The following is a 20,281-nucleotide window of genomic DNA, read 5'->3' on the forward strand; positions in this document are numbered from 1 at the left end:
TGTAATTCAAATTAAATATAGTCTTTATATTCACATATGCAGCATTATTCTTACATTCGATTAAATTAACTCAAATGTATTATAATTGTACCGTTAAATACCGCCCTTGTGTCCTTTTTCAGCATTTCTAACGATCTCCAATGTAGTTACATCCATAACTCCTCACACACATTTACAAGCAGGCACGCAGCCCAGCTCCGTAGCAGATTACAGGTAAAGTGTTTTGTCGCAGACTGCCGGGCTTTGCAGGCGGGCGGCCCCACGCCGGGCCGACAGCTGTCCATACCGCTGGATGCCTCGTAAACAGATGCCTTCGCCTCAGTGTTGCGCTGGGGGTCGATATGGCGCAAAGTTCCACAGTTATGGTCTGCGCAAACTGTCTTTACCTGAAATCCAACTTAAACTTTGCATTTTTCATATATATCTTTACATTTTGCACAGCGTTTAATTACATGTTCATTCCATAGTAAAAATCTGGGCTCATAAACACGTAAAGAGGTTCGGAGTCGGCTTTTCTGTTGCAAAAATACAAATGGATTTATTTGCTGCAGGCCTAGTCTGCCGTTTTATGCAGACAATGCGTTCTGAAAAGTCAGTGCTATGAGTAGTAACATATATAAAACTATGCAATTTTTAAAATATATATATATATATATAAATAATGAATCAGCTCAGTACTATCACCGGGAAACAATGAAACATTAAGTTTTTATTACAAATCATGTAGCATAAAAGACAGTGTCCTGGATTTACAGTGACGGCTTGGTCTTCTGTAGCCTGACCTTTCCTTAATGTCAGTGGCTCGGTTTGCTTTCATAAACTACTTCCGTTTAATTCCCATCCGCAGTCACCAACCACGCTGAAACCCCACTGCAATGTTTTAATCTTTTCCAGTTTTTGGGTTCCGAGTATTTTTTTCAACCACTATATTCATACTGCAATGTGCATTCTATCTGCCAGATATGTAATGTCTATTTTAATTAGGCTACATGTTTTCTGTGTTATTCAAACCATATATTTATCATGCATAACCCTTGCAATTAAATGATCTTTAAACATTAAACAAACAGCCAGTTTCATGACAATTTATTGACCCAAAATTGTCCATACAACAGACCCCTACCCCACCAGCCATCTATATGGTACCTGTGTGGCACCCAAAGAGCTGTGTTACCAGGCCGATCTGCTTCCGGTTAAGGATCATTAGTGATTATCTAGTCCTCCCCACATACCAAGTTACATCTTCTTGGGGATTCAGAGACCACACCAGAATGGCTTCTTCCAACCTAGATGCAACAGTCCACCAATTACCCTTCTTGGGCAAGTTTGAAATCGCTCACAAGACGACTGGATTTACTTTGTGCAAAGAAGTAGCATATTTCTGCAAAAATCCCCTCGCAGCCTGGGTGGCACCTCATTACACTTCAGCGTCAGTAACACACTTGTGACTTTACTTTGCTGACTGTCCTGAATTCACGACTAGAAAGTCATGACAAAAATGGCTGAACAATTGTAACTTGCATAAACATTCCACAAAGCTCTGACCACGGAGAAAGGCACAGTTCAGAAACGCCACTATGAACCATTTTGTCTAATGAAATTTCAATCAATATATATACACATCTCACAAAACATTTGGTACAGCACGCCTAAAGACTTTATGTAATAAAGCCTCATTTATAGAACTAAATTCGCCATTTTGAGATATTATTCAACAGTCACCTGCAGAAATGTTTCATAAAATGCAAGCTACTTTCTCACCAGCACAAATACGTACAAACTCATATATTTGTGTTTGTGTACTTGTGTTTTCAAGACCTTCTCTTACAATATACACACACAGACACACACACACATTGCCATTTGTCCAAAAACAGACAGAAGAACAGACATACAAAGTAATTAAATTCATTCTTTCTCCCTGAGCTCTAAATGTCATCTCTTACCCTTACCTTTACTTGGCACTAAGTCTCTACCTTGAGCCATTCCACCAACCTTTAAGTTTTATTTGGCATACATTTTGATGAATACTCACCAGAACGCCTAATACCATCTGGCTCAACCCAAAATAAACATCCTATAGGTCATTTCCTGTTGCACTTTTTCAGGTATCCACCCTAATCTCATTCATAAATTTTTCAAAAATGTGTAACACTAATCTTATCCAAAATACATTCACACACCAAACTTTAAATACTGCTTACTGGCATATTGCTGTATGTGTACTTCATGTGAAAACACATTTGGTCATTTTTTTCATGTGTAAATGTTTTGATAACCATCATGGTGTTTGTTAGGTGATGCGGGTACACGGAGGCTTATAAAACGAGTGTGAAAAGGCACTTTCCAAAAAAAATACCAATAAAAACTTAGAGGAGATAAAGCATAAAGAAAATCCCGATAATAAGGAGGGTACTGGGGTTAGTGATAACTGTCACCAGGCAGACCTCAATCACCAAGGTCACAAAAGCTTTAACCAAAGCCTGGTGAATCAATACTTCAGACATGGTCACCTCTGATACAAGACTGTCAAAGAATATCTGTTGGTTCAATGAAAGCTCTTCATTTCCCAGGCTATCCATTTTCTGAGGGGTTATGGCCCTCGTCTCTGGGTGACAGGTGAAAATATCATCCAGAACAGGGATATCATTCTTTTCAGCTGAGAGAATGATGCTAGAAGCAGCAGGTGCTGAGGACAAGAGATTGGCTGTGATGCACAGCGATCCTGTGACATCACCTGTGATGCCGGACAATGCGATTTCACCTGTGACACCTGGGGAGCTTGAGACTTCACCTCTGATGCCCAGTGATCCTGCAACTTCATCTGTTATGTCTTGTGTTCCTGTGACCTCAACTGTGATACATTTCAGTCTTGGGACTTCACCTGGGACGTCCTGTGATCCTGCAACCTCACCTGGAACATTCTGCAATTCTGTGACTTCTCCTGCAATGTCCTGTGATCCTGTGACTTCAGCTGTGAGGTGCTGCAATCTTGTGAGTTCATTTGTGACATTCTGCAATTCTACAACTTCACCCGCGATGGCCTTTGATTCTGTGACTTCATCTGTGATATCCTGTAATCCTGTCACTTCACCTGTGACAATTTTCAATCCTTGGATTTCATCTGTTATGTTCTGTGATCCTGCGGCCTCACCTGTGACATTATGCGATCCTTCAATTTCAACTGTGCCATTCTGCAATTCTGTGACTTCACCGGTCATGTCCTGTGATCCTGTGACTTCAACTGTGAGGTGCTGCAATCTTGAGAGTTCATCTTTGACATTTTGCAATCCTACAGCTTTACCTGCAATGTCCTTTGATTCTGTGACTTTAACTGTGAGGCCCTGTGATCCTGCAACTTCACCTGTGACATTTTGCCATTGTGCAATTTCACCTGTGACTTTCTGTGATTCTGTGACTTTACTTGTGATGTCCTGTAATTCTCCAACTTCACTTGCAATGTCCTGCAATTCTGTAACACCAGTGACAGTCTGAATACCTGTGACTTCATTTTGCAATTCTGTGACGTTGCCTGTGTTGTGTTGCAATCCTGCATCTTCACTTGTGACATTCTGTATTTCTCTGACTAAATCTGCTATGTCCAGTGAACCTGCAACTTCACCTGAGACATCCTGTGACCCTGTGATTTCATCCATGATGTCCTGCGATTCTGAACCTTCACCTAAGACAGTCTGTAATCCGGCAACTTCAGCTGTGGCATTGTTTGAACCTCCAAGTTCAACTATGTCCTGGGATCCTGTAACTTCACCTGAAACATTCTGCAATTCTGCAGGCTCAACAGTGACTTCAGAAAACCCTGAAATTTTACCTGTGACATCCTGTGAACCTGTAGCTTCACTTGTGATACCAAACTGTAGCATACTTCTTTCCTTAAGAAGCTTGTAGACTGGGGTATCATGAGCCTCATCCATGGGTCTGAGATCTTCCGTTACTGAAATACCAACAGGATCATCCATCTTACGCTGTAGGTCTCTTCTGAGATGGCTTGGTGGGAATGTGTACTCAGTATCAGAGTTAGCATGGCACTGGATCCTCCTGCCATCTGATCCAAAATAGGTGCCAGATGTAGTGGGCACCATAGTTGATGCCCCTGTGCCAGGCTCTTCTCCTGTGCCAGACTGCCCACTCTCCAAACCCAGCCTAGTTTCTGAAATCTTCATTACTTCCTCTTCTTCTGCCATAATGATGAACTGCTTTGTCTCCTCAGGTGACATTGAACCACAGTCACCCACTTCCTGCCTAAGTTCAACAATGCTCTCTTCTGCATCTGGTAACCCAAAGTCTCTAGGGGCAATGGTCTGTTGCTCTTGAATTTGGCTATTCCTGTCAGGGTCCATTGAATCCAGGGACTGAGAAACTATGGTCGTGGGTTGGACCTCGTCTTGTTGTAAGGGTACTTTGACAACATCTGAGATTTGTGGGTCATATTCTGTGACTTGGGATGACTTGGCAGATGTGGAATGGATAATACTACTGTTAGGTTCCAAATAGCTACCAGCAGGTGCTATGTCAGTGGCATACTGAGAGCTACTGGAAATATTCAATGGGGATGTTGCACCATTACCACTCTCCCAGGTGAGCAAATGTTCTTTTTCAAGGTCAGGTTCCTGGTAAGACTCTGCTTCCGGCCTGGGAACAGGCGATTGGATGGTTAAAGGTATCGGTTTCTCAATGGCTGAAGAAATCAAGGGTGGTTGCTCCTTGATGGACTCCACAGAAGTTAATGTGTCATCTTCCGATTCAATTATTCTGCTGGATTTGGAAGGAGGGCTGAATATGGTGTCATCAACATTCTGTAAAGAATGACATGAAAGCATATTTATGAGCACAAAAAAGACAAGACCTGCTTTACTGTAATTTTTGAATGTCACACAAAGTTTATAAGCAGGTGTCTATGCACTGAAACTATTAGTGGTGTTTATTTCTCTCTCTATGAAGCATGCTGGACATTGATAACAAACATGCATTTATAAAGTTTTCCTGCAGTAAAACAGTGTTAAGGTATGTTTCCAGGACAGCTGTAGTATGCCTGGGTCATATATAGCACTAACATTTATAGGCAGGAAAGATTTCTTAGCTTTGAACGAAGGTCACCAGGATTTTATTGAAATATGTACATTAGGAGAGTTTAGGGACAAAACACAAACTATCTGTACTTACAGTACACATACTGTATATCATGTCCCAAAGCAAACCAGGGGCCTATACCACGAAGCGGGGTTACTGGCTTATTGGGGTAACTTGTCGGATTTAAGGTAGCCTGGGCAAAATGTAAGTGAACAAATATGAAGTCCATTTAAACTGTGGTACCTTAAATCCGACAAGTTACCCCGATAAGACAGTAACCCCGCTTTGTAGTACAGGCCACTGATGTGTCCCAATTTGACACATACTGGTTTATTAGAAGGCCTGAGTCTATGTGTGTTTGGGTTATGGGACGGATAGCACATGGGCCAGCGTTGCCTGACTCGGTTCCAAAAGTTCTAAAACCCATTCCAGCACCAAGCTCCAGCTGTGCAAAGGCTGTGGTTTGTGTCTCAGACACATGAGCCCTTCTTCCACACAGAGAGTAAGATAAGCACATGCAGCCAGATGTGCACAGAGGTCTGTTCTTGACAGCATTTTCACCATGTCTACTTATTGCTTACTATGCCATGAACTGTGCTTTGTATTGTCAATCAGAAAACCACAATTTTGGCAAAACTTCATTTCAATTGCTGTGTTTCATCTCTCAAGTCTACCTGTCACATGGATTCCATGTGAATCAATTTCTCGCACACAGGGGGTACACAACATCATTTAGACAGATGAAAGCTGCAAACACCTTTGGTTGGTTGACAGACCACACACCTCATTTAGCTGCCAGCTTTCTGACCGAAGGCTACACACACCAAAAGGCAACTTTGCTCTCATGATCTGCGCTGGAGTTTTTTGTTTTTCCTCTTGAATCTTTTCTGTAATTTTAGTATTTGTATATTTGTACAAATTTGCTATGTCAGTGGCATTTGTATTATTTCTATTGTGGGTTTTTTAAAAAAAAATTCAATTAATCTTTAAAATTATGGGCTTGCCTATTTTGAATGCAAACCAATTTCCCAGGATGACAATTCCACAAGTTCCAATTTGAAATCCTGAAATCCATTCACACAAAATTGATGTTGTAAGTGGTTCCATTTATCCTTCTATCCTGTCCAATTGGTATGTGGCAGACAGTCACAGTGAAGTGGGCCAGTCAAAATAAGATGGCAAAATGCCCTTTTGGTTCACCCAAATACTTGTTATCCCATTGTGAATACGGCAATGACCTCAAATCATGTTTGCACTGTTCTCTCAATCCCCAAGAATTATTTAAACTCATCTGGACTCAGTCCAGGGGATCAGCATGTCTTTTTCAACTTGTTCCACTATATTTGAATTAAATGCAGAGAAAAAAATCTCTGGAATTTGGCAGGGTTTTCAGCAGAGCATGTGAAGCAAAACAATGCCTCGGGATCAGGACTGAAATGCACACACCAGTCTTATTCACAAAGAATCGTCTATTAAGAGTTGCAGAAAACCAAAGGATGCCTATTTGGAAGAGTTTAATGAATGCACCAATCATTGTCAGGCAGGGACAATCCATGACACAGGCAGGCAGGCAAGCGTTACCTAATTTGTTGCTGAAGCCTCAATGAACTGTGATCAACAGACAGCAAGCCCAAAGAGTAGGAGACAAAAGGTCATTTCAAAGGACAGTCTAATCAGGGAAGTGGATTACTGACCCTAAAATTATGAATTACTTTACTGGCCTTTTTTATACCTTTCCAAATTACGCTTGTGGAAATATTAACCTGTCCAACCATCAAACAAGCTGACCTCAGCTGATTTTTCAACCAAGACTCAGATTTCCAGACTATCTGAAGCATTTCTGGAGCAGCCATATCTCTGGGGGCTGTTTTGCCAACAGGAATGACTTAGTCAGCATAAAATATTAACAAGTGCAAGTAATTTAGTCATTTTTTAAAGGCTGAAATGTAAAACCCATATTTGACTCATTTTCTGGTTGTTGGTATAATTACACAGCGAAGTGTTCCTTGCATGTTGCTAGAGCACATCAACAACAGGCACCCGATTCCTCTTTATTTTTGGCTTTTTAAAGGTCTGGACCGTGACCAGTGTTCTCAAAATAGCATGAGATACTGCTGGCACTTTGTCCAGTAACAAATCAGAAGCAAGCAGATTAACAGACAAGGTGAAGTACCTGCAATGCCTTTAAACCTGCTCACTGTCACAAATGCTATAATTCCACCCATACATTTAGTGAGGCTGTGGTGATGAACAGATTCCATGGGGAGAAAGATTTTTAGTTTCTTTTAGTGACTTTTTACAAAGACATAAATCAGCCACTCACCTCAACATCAATCTCAGGTTGGATGATCCGCGGGAGCACGCTCACACTGGATGGCTTTTCCCTGATATTGCCTGTAGAGCAGCCCAAAGAGGACAAAGGTATACATGTCTAAGTGAGACTGCCCATGATGTTAGGCTACATTTCACAGTCAAAGTTCACTGCTTCCCATCAAGGGTAACAACTATATTTGTATACAACATACTTTATGTTCAAGTGTTCAGCTGACACTTAAAAGCAATAGTGGTGTTTCACAATCCGGGGTTCGGGGACCCACAGTCGGTCCATGTTTTTGCTCCCTCCGAGCTCCCTGCCAGACAGTCCACATTTTTGCTATCAGGAGCTGAAAGGGAGCAAAAACGTGGACTGTCTGTGGGCCCCCAAGGACCGGATTGGGAAACAGTGGTAATAGGATTCATTTTTGCCTGTGGGCAGTTCAGGTTGCCCCCCCCCCCCGGTTAGGTAATGAGTCCATTTCCTTGAGTGTTACATCAGCAGCTGCCCCAACCCACAGCAAGCTCACCTCCTTCACTCTCTACATCCATGGCTTCCTTAGTGTCAGTTTCCATTCTGTAAATCAGAAAGAGGCAGTAAGGGATCAGGATGAAAAAATAAACCAGCACACAGAGGAAAATGGGGTCCATTCCCACAATGCTTTGCTGTAATAACAGCTTGCTGAACTAATTCCACACATTGAAAAATGGCTACTGAATATATGCAGGACAGAGTATAAAATCAGACTGAATTGTGTAATAACTGTAATATAATGTATGTGTGCCATTCTAGGAGAGATAACCATACATTGGGCAGGGCTCCGTGCAAATAAAGTTTCTTTTGCCAAAAGGCTTACAAGCCTTCCATGCAACATGATGAAGTTGACTTGATTCCACTTTGTAGATTGATTCTGTTCCACTACCACTAGGAACCTCAAGCAAGAAGGCTCTGTGCCACTAAGGCTCGGTCATTAAGGTCATAGACCGGGCTGCCCCCCCCAAAAGCGTTCCCTTACAGAGCAGGTTGCCCTCATCCTCAACAACTGTTGCAACCTCAGGGGGACGGTGGCTTCAGCCAGAAGGTACTGTAACAAACATGCGGCAAGTGTTGAAAGATACGGAGTCATCTAAAGTTGACCTGGCATAACCCATTACATGGAGGTGCACCTCAACAAGGTGTTCGCTGTTGCTTAGTCAATGCAATACGTGGGAACATCCATCCTTGTACCGTGGTAAATCTGTGGATCTGTCTGATTATTGTCTGACGATTTTTTGCACCACTTGAGTGAAATTCATAAGATCTGTTGCTTAACATTGACTGCTTGCATCAGCCCAAAGTCTGGAATGATGACTTTTGTCCAGAATAACATGGATGTGCTCATCGCCCCCGGTTCATTGCATCTCCGACTGCAAAAGTGTTTATTGAGAATCCCAACATTACGACCCCGTAAAAAAAAGAGTTAACTGTCAGAGGAGCAGCTGTTACTGAAAAAACAGATAATCCTAATGGCCAAATTCCAAGAGAGTTACTCTGTGGATTCATTTTCCACAGCCAGCACCAGAGAGGCAGGGTAACCGCTGCCTCCACTTGTCCGCCTTCACTGCTGAAAGGTCAGAGGTAAGTCATGCAGACCCCGGGAGTGAAAGTGAGCCCCATCTTGTCCTATTTTGATCTGCCTCACAGATTCCCCTGCCCCAGATTCTTGGCGAGCTCTGTGGTGCACGCGCTGACGTAAATATACCTAAAGCACCCAAGCGGAATGCCAGGAGGGTGGCAGGTAATTGAAAAACGTCAGTTAATAAGATCCTCAACGTTCACTCTATGTCCACATGTTGCCTGTTGAGGTATGTCATCAAATGATTGCTAGCACAGAGTACAGGGTAGTGTGTATCATTTATAACATTCATTTTTTCAAAACTGCCTGGTCATTATCGTGGTTCATCCGGGCATCTTTCCCATTCCGTTACTAGCAGTCCTATAAGAGTCTATATTTTGACTCCTATCTAGTGTTATTCTGCATAAAATGGGAGCAGATCAGCAGTGACGACTGTCTAACGTTTCTTTGTATTTTTAAATTCGTCACGTGAGTTGCCAAGGATATGACGTGATTGATAGCTGACTTTTGTGACATGATCCCTTTTTAAAGGGTGGGGTCACCTTTGCCCTCATTGGAGTTTTAGGCTACAACAAGGTGGCTGATCAAGCATCCAATGGAAAAAAAACCTAGACTGTCTCAAGTTACCTTCCCAGCATCAATCTTCAAAAGTCATCCATGTTGAACTTGGCTCGTTTTGACTCTGCAACTCATAAGGAACTTGACTTGTCATGAGACTTCTACTCATGTCGAACCTTAACCTGTTTGGAAACCCACATTATTCTGGTCTCTCTTTAACCTTCTCGCTTCTTATAGCAGTAGTGGTCCATCCCACTTTGCCCTGTTCTCTCGAGAGCTGGTCTCAGTCCGGCAATACATTTAGAGGTGATGCACAGTACCATGGGGGGGGGGGGGGGGGAAGAGAGAACACCTCTCACTCACTTTAAAAATACAAAATGTGTTGCAGGAAGAGACATTTGTAATTGTTTTTCAAAATCTCCCAATAACTTTTTTCTTACATCAGCTACATTAAAACATATCGGTCACAATGACAAATTAAAGCTTACATAGTTTGGCATTACATTTTTGTTGTTGTTTGTTTTTTCAGAATTTTCTAAAATAAATTTGATAATTCCAGACATTTTTCATTTTGACAGGTCAGTGCAGGGGACCAAGCTGCTATCCCTTAAGTGGAAATACATCGACCTCTACCCCAGCAAAGCAGAAAGCATATTACAGGACCCAAGTCACCATGGCGATGAAGATTGGTCCCCAATGTTGTCCATCAATTGCTAAATCTGGACTAACTGAAATATTACTTGCACCCCTTAATGTATATGAATGATAATATCTAAGTGACACTTGTTGCCATTGCATTGCAACTTATTGTTGTGCTGCAACTTGTACTTTATATTGGATATGACTGGATAAGTAAAGCATTCCAATGAACTAGTGTGTGGCCAATAAAACATATTGAGCCTCAGCACACTGAATATATCTGGATAAGACAGCAGTTTGTGGTGTCACAATGAGAGAAGAGAAAATGGCTCAGTAACAGTGAGAAGATGGCTTTGCACTGTGAGACGGTGTTAGATGTTCTACACACGTGCTACTCATATAAATATACATATCTAACAACGGGCACCAGTGACGTGCACAGACTTTACGAGGGGCAGGTGCTCCAACATGGGGGCGTGGCCGACCAGTACGTGGTACATTTTGCGAAGGGGGGGGATGTTGTCCCCCTTGGGAGATTATTATTTTGCCTGATCGTCGGATATTAAAAAGGGGCACTTAGAACTTTCAGGGGGCATTTTCAGGGGTAAAAAGGGGCACTTTCATTCATTCAGGCGAAAGGGGCAGGTGCTCAGCCCCGCCCCCCGGATGTGCCTGACCGGCACATTGATGAATGTATATTTAAATTATTATTTTTTTTTATATGATATAGATTTTTGTCGCTATTCCAGAGAGAAAATGGTATTGTCAAATTGGTCTGCCGTTCATAGAATATGATGACCTATAATTAGGCAGATACTGACTGAACACCTAGGTGAATGAACGTCACTATGAATTATAAGCGGTGACGAAAAATTAGAAAATCAGACGTATGTATGTATGTATGTATGTGTGTATAAATCATCGCATTGCACGTTAAAAACTGAGTTCGGGGCACTAACCTGTAACTAGTAGCTTTCAAGATGCCTTTCATTACTTCTTCACCCGGCTCCTTGCCCAGAGCCGACTGCTGTTTACAGGTCAGGTTCAAGACCACAGAATAGTTCTTCCCGCAGTTATTTGCCCAGTACTCTCCCTCTGCGGACTCATAGCGCACGACAAAGTCAATGCGAGCTCCGGGGAAGATGTACGGTTGCGCAAATGAGAGCTTGAAGGTGAACTGATCCGTCTCCAGTTTGTTGGAGCCATGTAGGTACTCCGCGGGGTAATCGAAGAAAGTTTTCCAGCCGTCCATAGTGAAGCGGACGTACACAGACTTGTGGAAGGAGATGTTGAGCACTCGGATGAGCCCAGTAAATGCCAGAGGCTCGTCCTCCATGGAGGACACCTTTTCCAACTGCACTTTGTTGTTGCGCACCGCAAGAAGCAACTCAGCCTCGTTTGGCAGATGGAAGTCCGGACGCACAGAATAAATACTAATAGGCTCGCTATTATGTAGGCTGTATCGTGCGGTTGTTTGCTCCTGCTCCTGCTCCTCCTCCGACTCGTCTCCTTCGTTAGACTCGAAAGCGACAAACTCCCTCACCTGCACCAGCTCTCTACCCCCGGCGTCGGCGAAGGACACTCTCCTGCTGGGCAAACCCATACGCATCTTCATATACTCCGCCGTCTCGTCGAAGATGGATTGCCCTCGTTTTCTGGGCACCGGTGAGGACCTCGGGATCAGTCGGGTCTCGTCGACTTCTTCCTCGTCCTCATCTTCCACTGGAGAAACGCAGCTTCCCTCGGGCGTCCTTCCATTCTTTATGGCTGTGAAAACCGACTGCCGACTGGGGAGAGTTAAGAAATTGTTCTCGTTTGACATCCTGCTGCTGTCCTCTGTCGGATTTTGGTGCCCAGGAGGAGAATGCTCTCTTTCTGCTCCGGAAGGTCAGTGTCTGACGATCGGTTGTCAGGACATGGTGCGCAGCATGGTGCCGGTGGTGAATGGGGCGGAGGACGCTGTGAACTTTATATCCCAGACTGCGCGACCTGCGGCTCCTCCGCGGGGCAACGCGCTGACCGAGATCGAGTCTAAATTTAGACGGTAGGTTGTGCGCCCCCGCTGTTCGCCGCTCACACAGGACAGATTAGACTAGGTTTCTTACCTTATTTAAAAGAACGCTTTGGAGTACAGATACTTAATCACCACTGTTTGGAACTCTCTGGTGTAATATTAGACATTTTAGTATTCGTAGTATTGGCTAAATTATTTTTCTTGTTGTTCTTTAAATTATATTGTGAGAGTGTGATATGAATGGTGACAAAACCTCGTTCATGACTGCTACTCTTTAATTCAATCTGTATAATTTTCACAACATTACATTGTCTCAAAGCGCTTTACATTATCCTTGCCCAATGCCCCCAGAGAGCAAGCCAGAGGCAACAGTGGCAAGGAAAATCTCCCTAGAGGGTTATTATGTGAATATTGTGATTTTTTTTGGTTGACGCTCCAATCAGATTTTGGTGTTATTTAAAATGTAATAAGAGTCGAATGCATAAACGTTTTTCAGTCTGAAATCATGCCACTGTGAGCTTCCTCTATGATACTATGCCCTTTGCTGCAGATACTTTTAGTACACCACTTCCAAAGTCACTGCCAAGATGTTGGTCCAGAAGGTGAAAATCCAGACCAAGATTTTGTTTCAGCCAACCAGCTGATTACTCTGTGACTCGTTATACTCAACTGGTTGGTTGAAACAAAATCTTGGCCTGGATTTTTACTTTCTGGACCTGAACTTTCCACCTCTAGATGTAGGACTCTGGTGCTGAGGCCGTACCCGTCAGTGTGGTCTAAAAGTCTGAGGACCATTTCCCCAGGAAAACACCCCTTGCAGAAAGAAGGAATTGAGTAGAGCTTGTTTTTTTATTATTATTTCTAATAAAACAACAGGACCCAAGGCCACACCAGTATGAATCCATCAGCACCTTCTCCCACTGGATCCAGGCCCAGTACCTGAGTGCAATTCCTTGGGTGACACCTCCCAGATGAGCTCATTTCACCTTCAGAAGCTCCCAGCTGTCATCAGTTGTCTTTACCAACCATTTTTCTAACAAACAATACGTAAAGGGCAACTCTTCTCTTGCTGCATCTCTCAGTCTGGACCGAGCCCCTATTCTCTGTTTGTTTCTACTCAGCTTGGCTCCCCAGTTGACGTCCAGGTTGACGTCATCTCAAGAACAGGCTCTCTGTTAGCGATCGGCAGTGTCTGCTGCCTTGGCTACGGTAAGCCCTGCCAGTGACGCACCATTAATCACTTTGCAGCTCCTGCTGCGATGACGCTTGGCAGTCAGCATCAGGCTGGAGATGTGTTGGCTTGCATGTGATCTACAGGCCCCAGGGAATTCTGGGAAAGGATCACTGTATTTCTCAGTCAGATCATTATAATGTGTGAAGGCTGCCTGTTGTGTGAGGTGTTTTTGGCATTCCTATAATATACATTTTTATTTATGCAACTTTCAGAAAGAATTTAACATGTACAAAAGGACAGAAGTCTCCTGAAGTGTACGAAGTTCGATGTGAAGCCAAAGTCCATGTTCCTTCACAAAGGATTGTTTTTCCAGTGAAACCTTAAACCATTCGTTTGTCCTCCAGGGAGGAGCTTGTCTGAGAACTGCTGTTGCTCTCACACGCTGACCCGTGTTGACAGGTCCCTCCTTATATGGGCATCATCTCAGCGACCAATGACCCTCTGATTCATTCGAGAACAGTAAGTGCTGTTGCATTCTGGGAACTATAGTTTATTGGATTCATGTTCAGTTTGAGACATATACGTCTTGAAAATTGCATGTTAAATTACACTTTGACACTCACCCAGCTATAGTAGTTATGCATAATCATTGATTTTAATTAAAATGATCTGTCTTACCAGAGGTGCCAAAAAAACGAGTCTTGCCAATAGCCTGGCACCTCTGTTCAGTGAGAATTTACGAAATAATACACTATTGTATGTCAAATAAACTTCCTTACCAAAATTAGCCTCCATTAAGTTGCGTCGCTGTCGAGGAAAACAATTTCCCTTTCCGTTTGACTAAATATGTGCCCAATTTGAACCTTACCACAAGGGGGTACTAATGTTTAAGAAACGCTGACAAACTGTTTAATTTATTTGCAGAGACATGTAGATTGTCTATATTTCATTCCCATAATTAAAGTTAAATATGCTTGAAGCTTAAACTTTAAAATTGTGTAGTATGCTTCTTATTTTCCAATTCTGTTATATATAACTTTATAATATCCATCCATCTTGCAGCTGGTTATCATGCTTGGGGTCTTGAAAAGGCTTGGAGTCTATCCCTTATTGAACAAGGCAGGGGTACACCCTGGGCGGAATGCCAGTCCCAAAAATACAAAATCCATCCATCTTCTAACCACTGATCCTGGTCAGGGTGGCGCGTGCTCGTGGAGCCTATCCGATAAGGCACCAGACAGGGGTACACCCTGGGCGAGGTGCCAGTCCCAAAAATACAATATGTTATCCTTTCCAAAAATCTCGCACACAGAGAGCATTGATTTAAACTCAGTGTGATTGACCTGAGCCTTTATAAAGATCCTTTATTGTTCTCTAAATGGTATTCGGGGATTACATGTTTACTTAATGGTGGTTCTAAGGGAAGCAGCATACTGCCTCAGTAAGTAACGCTGTTGTCCTACCAAGGGCATAACATTGTGGGTGGTTGAGGTCTCCACCCATTTTGTGATTATTTGGGGGGAGCTGTATTGGCCTGTTTTGATTATTGGAGGGGGGGTGGGGAGTTACATCCCATCCATCCCCCCAGTAATTTATGCCTACGTGTCTCACCTCCAGGGCTGGGGAATCTGTATTCCAACAATGCTTTGTATGTACATACTGTATATGTGCATGTTCTTTCCGTGTTATGTTGGTTTCCACTTGCAGTTCAAAGGCATACAGTTACACTAACTAGTGTTTCTAAATTGGCCATAGACCATGACTTGTGCCCGCCCTCTGGTGGACTGGCATCCCACCCAGATTGTCTCTCAGCGTGGCGCAGCCTGGGATGCCCTGTGACCCTCACAAGGGTAAGCGGTTATAAGACGGATGGTTGATATTTACGGTGGTATTAAGAGCCCCCACCCAGAAACGTTTAATGGATAATTAAAAGGCACCCTTTCAGCTGTGTTAGGGATCTCCTCTCCCAGGCTCTATGTCTCTTTGCCCCTTCTGGCTCAGCCCTTTTCCTGCATCGGTTCGGTAACAACCAACTTCAGCTCAAATTGCACCTTCATATTTCAGTTCGCCTAAAATAAAATATAAATATAACAGAAATATAAATGGAAATTCAAATAAATATAGAAAAACCAGCATGCCAGAAATTGTAAAGACTTACTTATCCCAGTGTTTATTTCTTTTTGTCAAGGTTTTTCTCTCAGTGAAAATTGTCTTGGAATATAACCAGTGCAAAAATGGTCTTTATACAAATGTGTGTAGTTGGTTGGGTGGGGGAGGGGATTGTCAAAATCTCCTTTGAGTCATCTGGGATTCTGCTGAAAGGAAACCTTACATTTTTCTGTGATAATCTCAGGTGAAGTGTTTAGATTGTTCTTTACTGTCTATGAACATTTGCTTTAGACACTGAGTTTTTTGAGTGGATGCATAATGACCCCTTGACTCTTTTTTGCAGCTCCAGATTTTCCCGAGTTCAGCACATCCCTGGGTCAACGGAGGAGGGGCTTGCATTTCACTTATTTAACCAATCACAGTCTTCACTATATGACATCACCACATTAATTAAAGCCAATGTTTTCTGCGAACCAGCAAGGTGCACAGATTAGTAAAGTACTCATTTTATTGTGTATGTCTTTTGTTAAAGGACATGTCATAAATACAAAACATAGGAACATGCTTACCTGCGATGGTTGTATGGAACAATGTAAGGGCATGTCTATAAGAACAGCAGCAACAACAAAGCTTGAGCCAGTGATCTTCCAATCACAGACACAGAGGCTTAACCCACTGAGCCACACACTGCCCCTAGCTCAATGGCTAGAAGCCTGGAGTTTGAAAATGAGGGAAAAAAACAGAACAATGTGGTGATGTCATACAATGAAGATTGTGATTGGTTATAGAAATGACACAGGGACCCAGCCAGATAGGATAGCAGAGATTCTTGCAGTCTCAGTGACATTAGGCAGCTCAGCTCAGAAGAGCAGGTGCTGTTGTGGTTGAGGGTGTGGATTTTGGACCTGAAAGCATCTGCTGTTGCACCCTTTAGCATGGTATTTAACCTACGCTGCTCTGGTACAAATTTTCAGGTCATTTAATAGGTTAAAGTGCTTGTTTTGGATTAAGGAATCAGCTCAATGAGTAAAGATACACATCCAGTCTGAGCTGTTTAATGAAACAAAGTTTTGGACTTAAACAGCTCTATTCACAACGAGGTTAGCGGAGTTAGCAAGCTTGTAAAATTGTTTTGGGAAGAAGAGATCATGCACAAGAAAAACGGGACACGTTCAGAAAAAAGATGTATCCAGGAGGAAGATTAGTTATCCAGGCAGATGGTGTCATCCAAAGGTACTTGTGATTGTGTAGGTGATATGTGTACATACACCAGCCGGTAATCACTCTGCAAAAAAGCTGCTTCTTCAGAGCAGTAAGCGAGGTCTTTGCCAACTACTACAATAGCTTACAAGTAAAACTATTGCAAAATGTAATTATCATCTCTTAAGAAAACACTGCCGCATCTTGTCAGAGTTGAGGTGCAAAAGATGTGCCAAACATTAACAGCCTGTTTAAAAAAAAAAAGAACACTCAAGACGAGACGGCAGTTTAGAGCGAGGGGCTCTGCAACACAAGAGTTCCTGCATTCAAATTTAATTAAAATATTTATTACACATGATTATAGGTGAAACAGAAGGAATCAGAAATGCATCCTAGGAGTTGTATGTTGTGTTTTAAGTAATGAAAACAACTAGAAACAGCTCCAAGCCATCAGAGTTGTGGGCTGGGTAGACAGGAGAAATCTGAGCAGGACTGCAGCTGAACGCTTCCCCGTTCAGACCTTTAGACCCCACAGTGCCGCACACACCACCTACGCCATCCTTCCCTGCGCGCGTGGCCAAGACCCAGGGCAGGATTTATGGTGGACCTTTGATTGAAGGCTTAAGCGTCGCTTCCTGTCTGGACCTGTTCAGATGTGCGTTGCTAGAGGCCCCACTTGTCCTGCGTGTATGTGCCTGTATGTCAGCATGTCTGAGTCATGATGCCATTTCTAAAAGCAGGCCAGGGCTGAAATGCATCTGAAAATCAAGGGCGTAGGTTTGGTTTCAACGTTGGTAGGGACCAAATCTGCCCGAACCCCCCTCCCCCCTAAACACACACGGTACTCCCACAATATAGGTAGAGGCATGTCCCTGCCTTTGGTAAAATGAATCTCTCATGCTCATATAGCAACATGTGAACAATGTCACCTACAGGTTGTCATGTGACATCTTATTCCTAAACCATTTCTTCCTTGTGAACACATGTCTGAACATCTATCTATCTATCTATCTATCTATCTATCTATCTATCTATCTATCTATCTATCTATCTATCTATCTATCTAATAAAACATAGCAAGCATTTGAAACAGTTTTAAAATGCATTTTCCTACTGTTAACTCAGGTAATATTTCTAACCTCTTTATAAGGATGTGAGGGTTTAACACTTCCAACCATCACAGACAGCATAGTAAACCTGGACAGCATATGCTGAACTTTCGAAATCGTAAATCCTCTTAGTTGAGGTCAGAGTTGAATTGCTTATGTGACTCATTGTGATTTCAGGCTTTCATGAATATGCATATTAAATGTCTGTGCAGTTTTGTACAGCTATGAAAAGGTTTCTGGGTAATGACCATTGTCAGTAGTGTTAAACTTAGACTAGCAGGATGTGCATAATTCCTGCCCTGTTGTCTATGACCGCCGCTGGATCTTCTACTTTTCTCTGTCAATGATTTCACTACACAAACAAAAAACAGCTTAAAAAATCTTTACAGCACCATTGGCTAAATAGTAATTAGACAGTGTGTACGTGAGAGATTTTGGTAAATTTTCTAAATGGAAGGATGCTTTTGGTGTTGCAGAAAAGTTGTGATGTCACAATGCTTAAATCAGCCGATGACAGATGTGCAAATGTGAAATTTGTTTTTAGTTAACTGACCTTTAAACAGACACTTAATCTTCTATTAATCTTTAAGCAGAGACTGTACTTTCACATTGCAGGGAATCGGATAAAATGCATCCTGTCATAACCCTACAGCACAGCTTGGCACAGAGATTTGTTACCCGTTCTGAAGGTGCTGCATGAACACCAGTGGAATACTGTTAGTATTAACATGCAACCAACATGCTTACATGCCAGCCATTCCTGGACATACACATGCAAAAATCCATGACCAAACGACCAAAGCATATCACTGAAGGCTGGCTTGTTTGTCCTGAGAGGCAACAGGGATCGTATCTACGGCTCCCATTCTAACACAGGTACCAATGAAATTCACAAACACAGCTGTTTTTGTCTACTAGGCTTCTGTTGACGCCATGTCATGCCTTGGATAAAAAGAAACGCAACTTGAGGTGAATTCATGTTTAACTGATCTGGCTTAGACAGCACCCAGGAGTCCTGTATAGATGGCAGCTTACAAAGAGGCAGAATGATTGTGTGGCTGATAACATTTCTCAAAGTAGCAGGTATTTATACATTTTTGTGGAACTTTTTATTGGCAGGAGGTCTTAGTTACACATGGCCGGATTAGACATAAAAAGCACAGAAAAGCCACAAAGTGGACTCATAACCCTGCATCAATAATGCATAATTGTCTTTAATGCACCTTCTTTTTTTGAAAGACAGAAACTAGGTCAGAACCACGTGAAAAGAATATAAGCTTCTGGGGCTGTTGTTGAATTTACAATCTGATGTCGTGTGATTCTCCTATGTGACTTCAGGGCAATGTTTTGGATCTCCTCTGTTCTGTGACCCTACTGTGGACAGGTGGCCCGAAGATGGATGGATGCCTGGAAGATGAATAGCTGCTTATCCTCCCTCTCTCTCTCCTTCACTCACTCACTCACTCACTCATCTAAACCAAGTTTTGTGGTTTAGTATAAATGATTATGGAAAGAGAAAACAAGTTTTAATATTGTCAAAATACAAGATATAGACTAGGGGTAAGGTTGTCTAAATAAACATAATATTCTTGAAACCAACCAAATAATTTTTTTCTGCTTACAGGTTGGGTCTGGGTTGGGTCCGGCCTGGTTTTATTATGATGTTACCTTGATAAATCTTGTTTTCTACCTTAAATTAGCAGATTTTAGCACATTTAGTACACCAGTTAAATGTCAAATCTGATCAAATTGAGTAAGAATGGATCTTACAGAGTCAGAAAAAGACACAAGCATTACATTTTGACAATTGTAACAAAATTTTTAGAATTTATATTCATCCCAAGACTGGGCTCAGTTTGAATTGTAAAGGGGGTACCAATGAAAATCCTTTTTGAGGGACCTCAGAAAGAACAGCAACAACTTTTAAGAAATTGTCTTTAGACAAAGCACATGTCACGCCCGGCTCGTCCGATCCTCGTGTGTGCCACGCCCCCCTCGTTACCTCGTGTTACTACCCAATTGTCATCACCTGTTCCTTGTTATTTCCTGTCCATCTGGTGTACTTAGTCCGCGTCTAAGTCAGTATCCCCCAGATCTGTCATTGTGGTGTATACTGTGAGTTGTTGTGCCTCCCTGTGTACTCCCTGTTCCTGAAATAAACCCTGTTTGTCAGTATTTACGGGTCCACTCGCCTGCTTCTCCACTCGCCCGCTGGCCAACGTAACGGCATACTTAGTAGCAAGAGAAAACTTCGTTTTTCTAGACAACCCTTGACTAGGGGTTCCCAACCATAACAGACTATAATTCTGAAGCCATACGTCTTACTATATCTTGCACTTCATGCTTGAATGTTGGTCTAAAAATCCATCCAGCACAGATCTAGAACGTGCACAGACACAAATGGAAGCAGACCCCCCCCCTCCCCCTCCACAGCCCCTCACAGAGGCATTTTTAAAAGACT

At 42.6% G+C, this 20,281-nt stretch overlaps 1 protein-coding gene and 1 long non-coding RNA gene across 7 annotated transcripts; one reads left to right on the top strand and one right to left on the bottom strand.

Moving 5' to 3' along the window:
* Positions 1-1,071: 1,071 nt before the first annotated feature.
* LOC111857026 (protein phosphatase 1 regulatory subunit 3A-like) lies at positions 1,072-12,284 on the bottom strand. Of its 3 annotated transcripts, none has more exons than XM_023837468.2 (5): positions 11,174-12,273; positions 7,932-7,978; positions 7,412-7,482; positions 3,563-4,814; positions 1,072-3,364 (listed from the first exon to the last, which is right to left on the bottom strand). In XM_023837468.2, exons 1-5 carry the CDS (start codon positions 12,034-12,036, stop codon positions 2,370-2,372), a joined length of 3,228 nt encoding a protein of 1,075 aa, XP_023693236.2. In that variant the 5' UTR covers positions 12,037-12,273; the 3' UTR covers positions 1,072-2,369. The 3 variants fall into 3 exon arrangements, with proteins under 3 accessions (XP_023693236.2, XP_023693235.2, XP_023693237.1); XM_023837469.2 differs by lacking the exon at positions 1,072-3,364 and adding an exon at positions 6,670-6,696 and having other exon boundaries at positions 4,677-4,814; positions 11,174-12,284; XM_023837467.2 differs by having other exon boundaries at positions 1,072-4,814; positions 11,174-12,270.
* Positions 11,962-19,995, top strand: LOC111857027 (uncharacterized). 4 transcript variants are annotated; one of them, XR_011992570.1, is made up of 4 exons: positions 11,962-12,101; positions 13,350-13,437; positions 13,807-15,252; positions 15,855-19,995. It is a non-coding gene; the product is annotated as an uncharacterized lncRNA (long non-coding RNA). The 4 variants fall into 4 exon arrangements; XR_002841280.2 differs by having other exon boundaries at positions 13,807-13,921; positions 15,158-19,995; XR_011992569.1 differs by having other exon boundaries at positions 13,807-13,921.
* The last annotated feature ends 286 nt before the right edge of the window (positions 19,996-20,281 follow it).

The sequence above is a fragment of the Paramormyrops kingsleyae genome, chromosome 8 (assembly GCF_048594095.1).
Source record: "Paramormyrops kingsleyae isolate MSU_618 chromosome 8, PKINGS_0.4, whole genome shotgun sequence".
Lineage (NCBI taxonomy): Eukaryota > Metazoa > Chordata > Actinopteri > Osteoglossiformes > Mormyridae > Paramormyrops > Paramormyrops kingsleyae.

Bases quoted from the DNA above. Each gene is read 5' to 3' on its own strand.
- LOC111857026 (XM_023837467.2), bottom strand. From the start codon at position 12,036: ATGTCAAACGAGAACAATTTCTTAACTCTCCCCAGTCGGCAGTCGGTT. The intron at 7,979-11,173 runs GTTAGTGCCCCG...TCTGATTTACAG, and splicing joins TTGAAAGCTACTAGTTACAG to AATGGAAACTGACACTAAGG. The intron at 7,483-7,931 runs GTGAGCTTGCTG...GCTGCTCTACAG, and splicing joins GGATGTAGAGAGTGAAGGAG to GCAATATCAGGGAAAAGCCA.